The sequence below is a fragment of the Odocoileus virginianus genome, chromosome 4, assembly GCF_023699985.2.
Source record: "Odocoileus virginianus isolate 20LAN1187 ecotype Illinois chromosome 4, Ovbor_1.2, whole genome shotgun sequence".
Taxonomy (NCBI): domain Eukaryota; kingdom Metazoa; phylum Chordata; class Mammalia; order Artiodactyla; family Cervidae; genus Odocoileus; species Odocoileus virginianus.
Genome location: NC_069677.1, coordinates 10,438,499 through 10,452,927, shown reverse-complemented (window position 1 = coordinate 10,452,927; position 14,429 = coordinate 10,438,499). Strand labels below are relative to the sequence as shown.

Below are 14,429 nucleotides of genomic sequence, written 5' to 3'. Positions count from 1 at the left end.
CCTTACCCTACCCCAGAAAATTATCCCTGGAATAAGCCACTTATCCTTAGTTCTAAGTGGAGCTTTCCTAGAAATTTCACCAGAAGAAGGGTTAGTGGGGTGGGGGTCGGGGGGACACCATCTAAAAGGCACTTTCATAATGTAGATTGGATTATTCTACAATCAAGTCATCCCCCACATACTGAGGTAATTCCCATATGCAGAAATGGCTGAGAACTTCCCCCTTGAACTCGCCCCCACCATCTTTTAATACATTCCTTTCCTGCTTCAGTTGTGGTGTGTGTGTGTGTGTGTGTGTGTGTGTGTGTGCGCGCGCACGCGCTCATGCTCAATTGCCCAGTCGTGTCCAATTGTGACCTCATGCTCTGTAGCCTGCCAGGCTCCTCTGTCCATGGGATTACCCAGGCAAGAATACTAGAGTGGGTTGCCATTTCCTTCTCCAGAAGATCTTCCTGACCCAGGGATTGAACCCATGTCTCTTGCGTCTCCTACATTGGCAGGTGGATTCTTTACCACTGTGCCACCTGGGAAGCCCTCTGCTTCAATCAGTTAGAGTAAATTCTGTTCTCCGTAATTAACCCTCATCAATAGAGTGATTGATACCAGGGTGGTGGCAAGCAATAGACTTTGGAGGAAGTGAGAATCTGAAGTCAGATATCTGACCCAGTTGGATTCAAAGGCAACAATGATCCTATTAACATGAGAAGGCAGTATTCAGGTGGTCCATATCACACAGAGGCGGTGCAGTGACCTGTGGTCACTTTGGAGGAAAATAAGGCTTCGGGGGACAAGGCTGTTGGGAGATAAAGCACTGAAGTGAGAATAAGGAATATAAAACCTGGGGGGTGGGTGGTGAACTGACTGCTTCTAATTGCACAGAGTGTTTAAAGAAAGAAATAACAACCTCAGGGTTTTTTTTTCCTTTTAAAAAATAGCTTTATATAGGGTTTCCCTGGTGGCTCAGTGGTAAAGAATCTGCCTGCCAATGCCGGAGACACAGACTCAACCCCTGATTTGGGAAGATCCCAAATGTCAAGGAGCAACTAAGCCTGTGCACCACAACTCTAGAGCCTGCGCTCTAGAGCCCCGGAGCCGCAACTACTGAAGCCTGTAGGCTCCGGAACCTGTGCTCTGCAACGAGAGAAGTCACTGCAACTAGGGAGTAGCCCCACTTGCTGCAACTACAGAAAAGATCCGGCACAGCCATAACAAACTAAATAAAATTATTAAAAAAAATTTAAAAAGAAAAGTCGTTTTATTGTCAATTTAGTTCTGTATTTTGTTGTTTAGTCACACTGTCATGTCCTACTCTTTGAGACCCCATGGACTGTAGCTCACCAGGCTCCTCTGGGTTCTCCAGGCAAGAACACTGGAGTGGGTTGCCGTTTCCTTCTCCAGGGGATTTTCCTGACCCAGGGTTTGAACCCGGGTCTCCTGCACTGCAGGTTTATTCTTTACTGCTGAGCCACCAGGGAAGCAGTTATGTATAATGACATGCAATAAACTGCACACATTAAACTGTACAGTTTGATGTTTTGATATATATATGTACACACACACACACACACACACACACACACACACTTGTGAAACCATCACCATAATCAAGGTAATGAATATCTATTACCCCCACCTCCCAGCCCAAGTTTCCCTTTCAATCAATCTCTCCCGCTTCCTGACATTCGCAGGCAACCACTGAGCTACTTTCTATCACTACAGATTAGTTTGCCTTTTCTAGAATTTTTTTTATAAATAGAATCATACAGTATGTACTCTTTTGTCTGGCTTCCTCCAGTTGGGATAATTATTATAATCATTTTAAGATTTATTCCTTTCATTGATTGTATCAATAGTTCATCTCTTTTTACTGTTGAATAGTATTCCATTACATGGATCTGTCAAATGTGTTTATCTAGTCATTTGTTAATGAATATTTGGGTTGCTTTTAGTTATGAATAAAGTTGCCATGAACATTAGCATTAGGTCTTTCTGTGGATATATGCTTATATGCTTTCATTTTTCTTGGGTAAATACCTAGAAGTGAAATCGATGGATTATATGGTATGTGAAACGCTTGACTTAAAAAAAAAACAAAACTGCCATGCTATTTCACAGGGTTTGTATCATTTACATTTCTACCAGCAGTGTGTGTGAGTTCTAGTTGCTCCATATTGTATCCAGCACTTGGTATGGTCACTCTTTAATTTTAGCCATTCTAATGGTTCGTGGTGGTATCTCATTGTGATTTTTAATTTGTTTTCCCCTGATGACTACTGATGATGAGCATTTTTTCATGTCTTTATGTGTTATCTGTATATTTTCACTTACCCATTTTTTGGTGACGTGTCTGTTCAAATCTTTTACTCACTTATATTAGAATCTTTTCTCATTATCAAGTTTAGAGTTCCTTTTAGATGCTGCCTACAAACTCTTTATCAGATATGTTTATCTGCAAATAATTTCTCTCTGTGACTTGCATTTTCATTCATTTAACAATGTATTTTTGAAGAGTTCCTAATTTTGGTTGAGTCCAATTTACCAAAAAACTTTTTTTAATAATTGGAAAAGTAATGAACCAGTGTTGTGATAAGGAAATCTTTGTAACCCAAGGTCAGAGAGATTTTCTCCTGTGAACTCTTCTTACAGTTTTAAGGTTTACGTTTAGGTCTATAATATATTTTGAGTTGATTCTTGTGTGTTTGGTGTGAGGCACAGGTGGACAAATTTTCCTAAAGGGTCAGATAGTAAAGATTCTAGGCTTTGTGGGCACCCAGTCTCTGTCATAACTACTTAACTCTGCAAGTAGTGCAAAAGCAGGCTGAGGCAAAAATAAATGAGTATAGCTGTGTTTCAACAACTTTCAAAAACTGTATTTCAAAAACTTTATGTCTAAGAACAGGCACTGGCCACATTTGGCCCAGTGGCCAGTTTGCTTCTTTAAATGCCTTCCTTAAATGTCTTTTTCAAATCTTCACACAGCACTGAAACTCCCCAGGCAACACATGCAGCCCCATCCAGTCCTGTCTGTTGAGTCTGCTCCCGCCTGGCTTAAAGATCCTTAGCAGGTGCCTTGCAAGAAGATGGCAGTGTTTCTCAAGTGCCACCCTCACATTTCATTTCTTCACTGTTCTCAGACCTGCAAGCAATCAAGTGTATTTCTGTATGCCCCAGAGGACAGAGCACAAAGTCTGACTCAGGAAGAGCCGTCTACATGCTGGAATCTCAGGAGGACAAAGCAAAATGTTAGGTCATTCAGCATCTTCATCCACTGCCTGCTTTAGGGTGAGGATAAAAGTCAAGAAGGTTAGGTCAGATTCTGTAACTAATGCTGTGTGATACTCTTCCTCAGTATTCCCACCTGTGTGTATGTGGTGGTGGGGGGTGGGTAAGGATGAGAGATTTCTCTTAACACTCTCATTGTTACTGAGTTGATAAGAATAAGACAATACATTTCTTACCCCATCTGGTTTGCTCTCTACCAGACAATTCCAACTCTGCCTTCTCCTCGAATAGCTTTTAAAAACTGTTTTCTTTCTTTCTTTCTTTTAAAAACTACAAATGCAAGGTATTGTTACAGTTTTCTCTTTTTAAGTAATTCTAGAAAGCCCAGCCCCAGGATTTCACAATCTGTCGTTGTCCCTTGGTGCCTCTGCCTGTTGCCAGGGAAAGAGATTATCCTGGCTTGGGGAAGGTCAGCCAGCCCCAGCATGATCGCTAACACGGTTTGGCTTGCCATCCCCAATCACGGATTCACAGTCAGTGATATAGAGACTGGGCAAAACCACTCCAGGGCCAAGCAGAGTGGCCAGCAAGAGGAGAAGCAACACTCAGCCCCACTCGAGCTCCTCACAGGCCACTCTAATCACCACCCACGCCTGCAGGAGGGCACAGCTCCCCAGTCTGAATGGCAGACAGGCTGCAGTCTGTCAGAATTCTGAAAGAGGTAAGGGCTTAGAGAACAGAGCCCTCATCTGCATGGCCCTAGGGGCCCTGCTTTGAACACAGCAGAGATGAAAGAGCAGATCTCCCAGACTACTAGATGAGCTGGTACACACGCAGCATAGACATAAAAATATTTATCACAGTCATCTCTAAATGTATGCAAGAGCCTGAGGCCCAGAGATGTGCCACCTTCCATGATAACCTCTTAAATGAATATCTGACTTTATTAAGAGTGAATTTATTATTTTGCTATTATTAAGAATGATCCCTGGTTTACATAAGGGTGAATAACTTGAAAAGGAATGTCACATCATTGTCTAGATCCTCACAACAAATCGTTAAGGGCAGGAGAGCAGTCACCCTTGCTGGGGACTGCAGTTCAGAGAGGAGACAGGTGACTTGTCAGACATCATGCAACTGGAAAGTGGTAGGGCTGGTGAAGAACCTCCACGTACTCTAACCCCAAGTTTAATGCTTGTCCCTCAGTCCTCTGTGTTGAGTGGACTGTTTTCTCATCAGGTGAAATGCCTTTGTAAGGAAGCACATGGAGGAAAAGAGATGAGTTAACTGATGCCTAAAGCAAGCTGAATCAGCCTACAAACAAGGAGTCAGCTGATAGGGCCAGATTGGGCCCCAGTCCCCAATCCTCCCAGTCCCCAATCCTCTCTTCTTGACTGACAATATTGCCCTTGCCTTAAAAAACAAACTGGTTAGAGTGCAAACACTGTATTTTCTTTACAAAAGGATTCATCATAGAGAGCTTTAAATAGTCATCTCCCCAAGGAATCTAAGATCAGGTTCAAACGACAAAACGGTCTGTAAACACAACCTGGGGAGAGACCAGTATATTGTATGGGCTTCCCAGGTGGTACTAGTGGTAAAGAACCTGCCTGCCAGTGTAGGAGACTCAAGAGACATGGGTTTGATACTTGGGTTGGGAAGATCCCCTGGAGTTGGAAATGGCAACCCACTCCAGTATTCTTGCCCGGAGAATCCCACGGACAGAGGAGCCTGGTGGGCTACAGTCCATAGGGTCACGAAGAGTCAGACCTGACTGAGCGACTAACACATACACATATATTTTGTAAAAGGTCCATATATATATATACAGGCAATTACATATGCAGATAGACATTGGGGTAATCTGAGACAGAGGATGGGACAAAAAAACCTCTGAAGGCTATAGGTGTGATGGTCTCTGACTCTTTCTCTCCCACCCTCAATAAAGAGGTTGAGGACTCACTTGTGTGTGTACTCATGGAAAAAGATACACATAGTGAGGGAAAGTCTGGCTTTAACACCAAGGCTGAAGTTCAATGATGCTGCTTTCCAAGAAGGTTGCCTTTGACTTTTCTAATGAAAAATTAATAGGCACTTACTTGCTGCTGACTTTAATTACATTTGCTAAAGACAAGTGTCTGCCAACCAGCATGGCTCTGGCTGTCTTCTGTGCTGGATCTGCTCTCAGCAAAGCTCATTGGTTTTGGGAGGAGAAAGGGTGCCATTTTGTCTGAGCAGCTGAAGAGGCAGACACATTGTAGGATGGAAATTGTATCATATTTTCTGCTAATGGATCCCCACCCATAGGCAGTCACCTGACAGGGAAGCTGAATTAAACATGCCTTAGTAGAGCACAGACCAGGATTCTGAAACTGGGTTGAGGACCCCAAAGAACCAAGGAGATTTTGAGAGAGGGCCACTAAGCCTTGTTTGTAGGTATAAGATGCTTGCCTACAAATACAGAATCACTTTTCTAGCATATATAAATACTACTGGTATTAGTAAAGTATTAATTCATTTACCAAATGAAAATCAATTAATAAATTTATAATAGCTTTTTACCACTATATATATTCTTAACTAAAGGTACATAAACACCATGTTGAGGTCCTTGAAATATTTTTACCTTAAGAATCAGCCTTCAGGGACTTCCCTGGCAGTCCAGTGGTTAAGATTCCATGTTACCAGGGCAGGGGATGTAGGTTTGATCCTTGGTTGGAGAACTAAGATCCCACATGCCATGTGGTGTGGCCAAAAAACAAAAAAGAGCAAGAGAGTCTTCAGAGGATTCCCTGGTAGTCCGGTGGTTAGGACTCCACACTCTCACAGCCAAGGGCCTGGATTCAATCCCTGGGTGGAGAATTAAAATCTCATAAGCTGTACGGTGCAGCAAAAAAGAAAGAAAGAAAGAGCCTTCATACAGAAAAAGACTAGGAACCTGACACTAGGGTATAACTGAAGTGGGATTACTGAAGGAATGGTCTTTCTGGATCCCACTTTCTTCCATTTTTAAACAGCTTTATTAAGATATATTCCATAAAGTTCATCCATTCAAAGTATGAAATGCAATTTTTTTCAGTATAGTTAGAGATGTGGAACCATCTCCATAACCTCAGAACAGCTTTCACCTTCCCACTGTACTCATTAGCAATTAATCCCCATCTCCCCTACCCATTCCCTCCAAATTCTAGGCAACCACTGATCTCTTTTGTGTTTCTATAGATTTTCCTCTTTTGGATCTTTCATATAAATAGGATCATACAATACGTGGTCTTTTGTGACTAGAGGAATGTTTTGAATCCTCAAAACTCCATTCAGTTGTTGTATATCCAACTCCCACACATACTTTCGTCTTCTCACCTCTCCCAGAAGCCCTTCTTGCTCACCCAAGTCTATCAGAACACCTCCTTCTATAGTTCTCAGCCTCTTTGTTCAAGTAGCACTTGGCATAAGCTACATGGCCCATCTCCCCTGGTGCTGCACTGTTCTCTAGATTTCTGTGACTTTCTCACCTCCAACTTCTTGGGGATGGCATTTTACTGGCATACTTCTTGGGCTCCCCCCTCTCAACTGTGTCCAGCACAAGTTTTCTGCTTGAAATGGATAATCAGTTTACGAGTGTTGAAAGAATAAGTGGCTCATAAGGATGTTCCCATGCATTTAGGAAAATGAGATTCAGAAGAAAGTGCAAGAAAGCAAAATCAAGAACAGGATCAAAGATAAAGCATGGAATATGGATATTAGAATCCAAAGGGTTGGCAGCTGCCCATCAGCAGTAATCTAGTATTCTGACTAGAGGGCATTAAAAGGCCCTGGGCCACAAAGGGTCTCCCATTACCTCCAGCAGCAGTTGGAAGAACATATTAGTCACTCCTTCAGCTGAAGGCATTAACCGCCTCCATTAAAATGCAAATGTCAACACCTGCGAGAGTGGCAGATCAAGCTATTATCAGCCATTTCCACCTCAGCTACAATCTGAGCTCTTTGAATATTTCCTGTTCCCTGAGGCCCAGAGGTCTGGAGGTGAGTGTAGAGTCTGGAAAAATCTAGGGCCCAATTCCCTATGGCCGATTGCAAACTACTGTCCCGATTTCCAAGCTAAGGAAGTCAGAGGTCCTTGGTTCCTCCTCACAGCTCCTTGTGGGGGATGAGTTAGGGTGGAGGGTGACTCCCAGGAACCTCAGACATCTGTGCCCAGTGGCAAAGACACGGGGCCCCAAGCCTCCATGGATGACCTACCTCCAGACACACAATGTTCCATCCTGTTAGCTACTCTCTGACTTGGGGATAGAAAGTTATTTCCTCAAAGGAAAGGTAAGTCATCTAGTTTTAGGCATAGGACTTGCTCTCAAAATGCAAATATCCAGAGGAGGGTGACATATCTTTGGGGAATTGTGTGTTAGTTGCTCAGTCGTGTTTCACTCTTTGTGACCCCATGGACTGCAGCCCACTCATGGAATTCTCCATGCAAGAATACTGGAGTGGGTTGCCATTTCCTCCTCCAGGGAATCTTCCTGACCCAGGGACCAAACCAGGGAATTAGATGATCTTGAAGATTCTTCCACCCTTGAGAAAGCCTAGGGTTCTTAGAGTTCTTTATTTCCTTGTGAAGACCTCTTAGGGCAGGGCTCTCCCAGGCAGTAGGAGAAGTTTATTTTTAACCTCCAATTCCTAACTGGCTGTCATTTCTGCACTCTTCCTTCCTTTTCCTGGGCCCATGCCTTCTTCTGCTTCCATTTGCCTTGGAGCTGCTTAGTGGTCTCAAGTGTTCTGTTGTTCCTCTCCCTAACTCATTCTTGCTCCTAAAGAGCAAGCATCCTTTCTCTCAGTGAGAAAAACTTGTTTTGGTATTAGAGGGAGAAGCCTGATTAAACTTGTCTACACTAACAATAATGACTGGCAGTCCTGGCATAAACTCTTCAATCTCCCAGAAGTATCTGCAATAAACTTTTCAACTAGGTGTTTTTTTTGGCTGTGCTGGGTCTTCATTGTGGTTTTTTCTCTAGTTGTAGTAAGCAGGAGGCTACTCTCTAGTTGCAGTGTGCAGGCTTCTCATTTCAGTGGCTTCTCCTGTTGCAGAGCATGGGCTCCAGGGCACTTGAACTTCAGTACTTGTGGAACGTGGGCTCAGTCATTGCAGCTCCCAACTAGGGCACAGGCTCAATAGTTGTGGTGCAATGGTTTAGCTGCCCTGAGGCATGTGGGATCTTTTCAGATCAGGGGTTGAACCCATGTCTCCTGCATTGGTAGGCAGATTCTTTATCCAGGAGCCACTAGGGAAGCCCCTCAACCACTTTCTTGAAATATAATTTATATACCACAAAGTTCACCCAGTTGGGTTAAAGTGCAATTCATTGACTTTCAGTATTTTTCTCTAGTTGTGCAAACATCACCGTAATCTAATTCACGACCCCACCCCCAAAGAAATTTTTTACCTATTAGCCATCACTTCCCATTCCTCCTCTTTTCTAGGCCTAAACAAATACTAACCTACTTTCTGTCCCTAGATTTTCTACATTCACTTTTAGGGAATGATTGTCATCCCAAAGCATGACTATCTAATGGTGAGATAGTACTTACACTATCGCACTGTGAGGAAGGAAGGTATTTTTAGGTACAAAAGTATTACTGAGACTCTCTTCTACAAATATTTCTAAACATTCTAAAATATTAGTATTTTAATTTCCAAAATACAACTATTCTTTTAAAAAGAAGTCTGGGGGAAATGAAGAATGAAGTCCTGAAGGGTAACTGAGGTACAAGGGGCAGATGGCAAGCGTCTGCAGATCTCCCAAAGGGCCTGCTGTGCCCTGGAGGGCATAGGCACCTCTCCTTGCAAACCAAGTACTCACTTCAGACAGAGCCCTGAGGTGGTCCTTGGATCAGCTCCTATCTGATGACAACAGCCAGGTGTACATCCTGAGTTGCTCTTCAAAACCTCTGCTTTTCAGGATTTTCTGAGTGGTCCAATGGTTAAGAATTTGCCTGCCAACACAGGGAACATGGGTTTGATCCCTGGTCCGGGAAGATCCCACATGCTGCAAAACAACCAAGTCTGTGCGCCACAACTACTAGAGCCTGCACTCTAGACCCAAGAGCTGTAACTACTGAGCCCATGCGCTGCAACTACTGAAGCCAATGTGCCCTCAAGCCTGTGCTCTGCAATAAGAGAACCCATTTGCAATAAGAAGCCTGTGCATCACAACTAGAAAGTAGCCCCCATTACCAAAACTAGAGAAAGGTTGCTGGCAGCAACAAAGAACCCGAGGGCCGAAACTAAGACCCATTGCAGACCAAAAAAAAAAAAAGTTCCTGCCTTTTGCCCTTGTGACCCCCACCTTTCTTGGTTTTTATCTGACCTTTCGAACTCCTCCTCTACACAATGGTTGACCCCTGGGTTTCCCATCCAAGTACCAACCAGGCCTGACCCTGCTTAGCTTCTGAGATCAGACGAGATCAAGCCCGGTCAGGGTGGTATGGCCATAGACAACCCCTGGGTTTCCTTGTCAGCCCTTCACAGCTGTCCTCCAGCCAATGGCATCACTCCCATTGCCATGTCACTTCTGGGCTCCATCTATACCTTCTCTGACATAGCTTCCTGACTAGTCCACTTTTAAATCTTGCTTTTCCAAGCTAGTTACATTGCCAGAATCTGCCTCCCAAAACATAACAGCCCAACCTCTTTTCCCCAATTCAGGCACTCTTCCCTATCTTTAAACTGAAGCCCACGCTCCTCCAACGGAGTGTTAAAGAGCCCAACCCACTTTTCAGTCTTCACGCAAGGTTGCCAGTCAGTCACTGAGCCCCACCCCACCCCTCAGACTCCATTCTCATCACTATTCCCCAGATGTACCATTTGTTTATCCAACAAACAGCTAAGGAGTACCTCCTATATGCCAGGTACCAGGCGCAAGAATGAGAAAGATACCAATTCTGCCCTCAAGGAGTTCAACAGACTGTGGAAACAGTTCTGAAAACAAGTCAAGACAATACAACGTGACAAGTGCAATAAAAGAGAAAAGCAAGGTGTGCTGGGAGCTGAGGAGGAGGGAGTGCCTAGCCTGGGGTTGGGAGCGGGGGAGGGAAGAGGCTTTAGAGAGGCATCGTAGAGGTGCTATAAATTTGGTTTGTGCTGGGGGTGTATGTGAAGAGTGATCTCTGCAGAGGTTTAAAGAATCCTTTAGGGGTGGCTAGATGATGTGGGGAAGTGGTGGATACTGAAAGCTGGAGGGTAGGAAGAGGAAGTTTTTTGGACAGCTTGCAGTCGGGGTGTGACATGTATGATCAGATGGGAACAAAGTGGGGGACAAACTGGATGGCAAGGAGGGAGAGTTGGTAACTGGCCAGGCAAGGAGAAGGGAGGACCTGGGCAAAGGTAGTAGCCAGAGAATGTGGAAGAGACAGATTTGAAAAGACATGGGTATGGCGGCAGGACTCTGGGAATCGGGATAAGAGGGCTCACCAGTCTAAGATCCAGGATTTGGGCAGATGGTAATTCCACCAGGGGTGAGAAAACAGAGGGAGGAGAAAGCTTCTTGGGTGATAATCTTTGTTTTAGAACAAATGAATCTAGGGTGTTGGTGGATACCAAGAAACATCCACAGGGATTTCTCCAGTGGACAGGGGTAGATAAGACTGGAACTGAGAAGGGGAGGCAGGGGCATAAGATTCAGATTTCAGAAATACCTTAGTGAAAAGATGTTTATCTTTTGGCTCAGCAATACTACTTGTAGGAATTTCTCCTAAGGATACAATTAAAGATGTGTGTGAAGATTTATCTACAAAATGCCCATTGTTTATAACAGTAAAAGAGTGGAAACTTTTTATAAACTGCCATGACAGTGAAAAATGCCCAACAGTAGGAGACTGGTTAAATAAATTTTGCTATATTCATGCAATGGAATTCTGCTCAGACAACAAAATGGGTATTGTAGATGGATGCTTATTGGTATAAGCACATATTATTATTGGTATAATCCACATATTTTGCTAAGTAGAAAAAAGCAGATTCTACAACTCTTTGTAAAAAGTCCCATTTTTTGTTAAGAGAAAAATTAAGATGTTAATGGTTCTTGCTAGGTGCTGTAATTTATAAGTGGTTTCTTTCATCTTTCTTTTTTCTAGTTTTCCCACATTTAATCATACATAGCTTTTGTTATAAGATGATGGTTATATAAAATTTGTGAATAAAATGGAAAGGAATGACCTAGGGAGAGCTTAAGGAATGAGAAGATCAAAGATGGAACCCAACCACCTTAATACCTCAGGTCATCTGGTTTTTGTCCATGCAGCTGCCAGTCTGGGTGTTCTTATATCATATTTGCTACATGGCTGTGTGGTAGAGTACAAGTAGACTGAACTTAGTTTCCATTCTGCTACACAAACTGGGCAAACTTTGATTCTTTAAGTTTTGGTTTTCTCATCTCTATAGTGGAGAAAATGACATCTTCTTCAAAAGGGTTATATGACAATAAAACTCACAGACATATTGTTGCTTAATATCAGTCCATTCTCTTTTTTCTCTTGACTCCTATTCTGCTGGCTCCAGATTCAACCTCTTTTTGGTGCCTACAGTAGGAATTAATGCCTCCTCTCTCCAACCCCCAAAACACTCTCTCTGGTCCTCTGTTGAATACAGACTGAATTGTGCTCTGAACTGGAATTAGTGGCTAGCTGCTCTGCCTCCCTGACTGTAACCAGAGGTGGGTAATCTCTCCATCCCTGAAGCATCTAGCACAGTGCTTTGCACATAGAGTGTGCTCTATGAATGTTTATTGGCTAAATTCAGGCTTCAGGCTTTTTAAGACTTTGCTAATCATGGATTGATTACTCAAATGCTGGAATACTCTAGGGTTAGTTTATTCAGATCTCTTGGAAGGGTTCTCCTCCCAATTTGCAACTCTGGCAAGGTTTATCTTCCAATTTCCGAAGAGATGACCAATAGAGAAAGGATGGGAGGCTCACCCAGGCCTCTAGTCTCTTTGTCAGAAGCTCCGCAGGGAGAGTGTGAGGGCGCGGGGGCGGGGTGGGGGGGAAGTGAAGGTTGTTTCTCCCTCCTGGGACTAGAGGTGACTGTTCCCCACCCGTCCAGAGTTTAGGCTGCAGGAACTTGCAGCAGGACTGCTTGGGGGAAGAAGAATTGGAGAGGTACCTCATTCCACAGGCCTAGGTCCTTTAACCCAAAGAAAATTCCTCTCCACTCCTGCCTCTTCGTCGCTGTGTAGGAGCATCTGCTACCCCTCCAGCGGGGCATCTCCACCGTGCTCTGGTGCCTATCCTTCCTGATAACACCTTGCAAAGTAAGGAGCCAGCCTGGAGCTGACGAAAGATCTTTTTGTTGCAAGTCAGGAGAACTGTGTGGCCCATGGCAAGTTAATTAAGCTCTGAAGCTCTAGTTTCTGCACCTGTAAACTGGGAATAATCGCCGGGGCACTGTCCCCTGTCACAACCCAGGGTTACTGAGGGGAGTCAAATGAGATTTCAATAATACTAATTAAAACAACAACATATGAACGAGCAAAGAGCGCTCTTCACACATGCCAGGTGTTTGTAATGTTGTCTGCGGGGTTCTTGCTCGGTAACTAGCCACCAAAGCATTCCTGTCCGCCCAGCCCTGGTTGCATCGGCCTCACCAACTGCATCTCCATCTTTCCCGTAACTGTCTTCCTGGGCCTCAGAGATCCTCGGTCTCTCCATCTCTCCCGTCCATTTCCGGGTCTGGCTCTCGGGCCCCTCTGGCCCTCCAGGGACTCTGGTCTTCGGCTCCCTGCGGCAGTCGCTGCCTGGGCGCCCCCGGCCCGGTGCGCCGTCCTTTGGCACAGCGGCCCGGCCAGAGAATCGCCCAATAAGAGAGCCGGGCTCAAGTCTGACAGCTCAGGAAACGGCCAATCGAGCCGGGCCAGGGAAGGGGGGCGCAGCGCGGGGGCTGAAGTTGGGTTGAATGGGGGGATGGGGGATTAAAGGGGGATACAAAAGAGGGGAGCTAGGACTAGGGGCGCAGGAACCCAAGCAAAGGGCGAAGGAGGACTGCATGCCACCCAGGTCGGGCGAAGGGACCGCGGGCTGGATGCGGCTCCAGGCGCCAGGGAGGGAGGGGGCGCAGAGAGAATTTTAGGTGAGGAAGGGGAACGGGGCCCCCCACGGTAAAGGGCGGCTCACGAGGCCGGGCCTGAGGATGCCGGCGGGGCGCCGAGGCGGGGGCCGCGGCCGGGTCGGGGGCGGAGGCGGCCGCGCGCCGCTGTGAGCCGAGGCCCGAGCGGCGCGGGGGGCGGGGAGGCGGCGGGAGGAGGGGATGCGGAGGGCGCTCCGGCGGCGGCGGCGGCAAGCGGGCGAGAAGGGAGGAGCGGCGCGAGCGGCCGGAGCAGCGCAGGGCCCGAGGCGTGCATGGCGCGCCGCCAGCCCGGCTCCCGCGGCTCTCCCCGGAGCGCCCCCGGGGCGCAGCAGCGGCTCTCGGGCCGGCCTCTCTCGGCTGGCTGCATCTGAGTCCCCGCTCTCGATCTCTGGATGCCGTGCTCCGCAGGAGAAGCCCGCCTGCGTTGGGGCGGAACGGCGGCGGCGCTGCGCCGGATTCCGCCCTCAGCCTAGTCTTTCTGCGCCCGGCCGCGGTGGGCCCGCAGCCGGTGGCGAGGAGCCTGGGGCTTGAGGAGTCGGCGCGACAGCCCTCCTGGGCCGGCGGGTCCGGGCCAGCCCAGCTCCGTTTTGGGGGAAGGGGTAGGAGAGAGGGGAAGGGCCGCGGTGCAGGAGCCGGTCCTCGCCCCCGCCCCCTGCGCGGACCCGCTGAAGGCTGGGCTCGGCTTTGGCCCGGGCCAAGCTCCCACTCTCGCCGCGGGAGGTGGTGGGGGATGCGGGCGACGGCCCCCTTGGGCTCCAGGACCCTCCCCCCAGGGCTCTGGAGCTGTTGCTCCGCCCGCCGCCCCCTCCCCCGTCCTCTCCACCCCCCCATCCCACCTCCCCACCCCTCGTAAGGAAATAATGCTGGCTGGCGCCCGCACCTCCCAGTCGCTCCCAGTCCGCCGAGAGGGAAGGGCGCCCGCTTCGTCTCCACGCCGGGACCCCTGCCGAGCCGCCCTAGCTGCCTCCTCGCCGCGCGTGCCGCTGGTCTCCGCTTAGGCAGAGTCTGCGAGTGCCGCGCCCGGGCATTACCAGCCCCGGGGAGGCGCCGCCCGCAAGGACACCTCTCCGTCCCGCCTCGTCCGCAACTCCGGTCC

General features: G+C 47.1%; 1 protein-coding gene across 18 annotated transcripts; it reads right to left on the bottom strand.

Moving 5' to 3' along the window:
* Nucleotides 1-4,140: 4,140 nt before the first annotated feature.
* LOC110140849 (WAS/WASL-interacting protein family member 1-like) lies at nucleotides 4,141-14,164 on the bottom strand. Of its 18 annotated transcripts, none has more exons than XM_070466078.1 (7): nucleotides 11,485-14,164; nucleotides 10,909-10,964; nucleotides 10,109-10,192; nucleotides 9,075-9,207; nucleotides 5,849-6,072; nucleotides 5,322-5,460; nucleotides 4,141-4,470 (listed from the first exon to the last, which is right to left on the bottom strand). In XM_070466078.1, exon 1 carries the CDS (start codon nucleotides 14,162-14,164, stop codon nucleotides 13,211-13,213), a length of 954 nt encoding a protein of 317 aa, XP_070322179.1. In that variant the 3' UTR covers nucleotides 4,141-4,470; nucleotides 5,322-5,460; nucleotides 5,849-6,072; nucleotides 9,075-9,207; nucleotides 10,109-10,192; nucleotides 10,909-10,964; nucleotides 11,485-13,210. The 18 variants fall into 18 exon arrangements, with proteins under 18 accessions (XP_070322179.1, XP_070322180.1, XP_070322178.1 ...); XM_070466079.1 differs by lacking the exon at nucleotides 5,322-5,460 and adding an exon at nucleotides 4,872-5,004; XM_070466077.1 differs by lacking the exon at nucleotides 5,322-5,460 and having other exon boundaries at nucleotides 11,485-11,647; nucleotides 12,187-14,164.
* Between the last annotated feature and the right edge of the window lie 265 nt (nucleotides 14,165-14,429).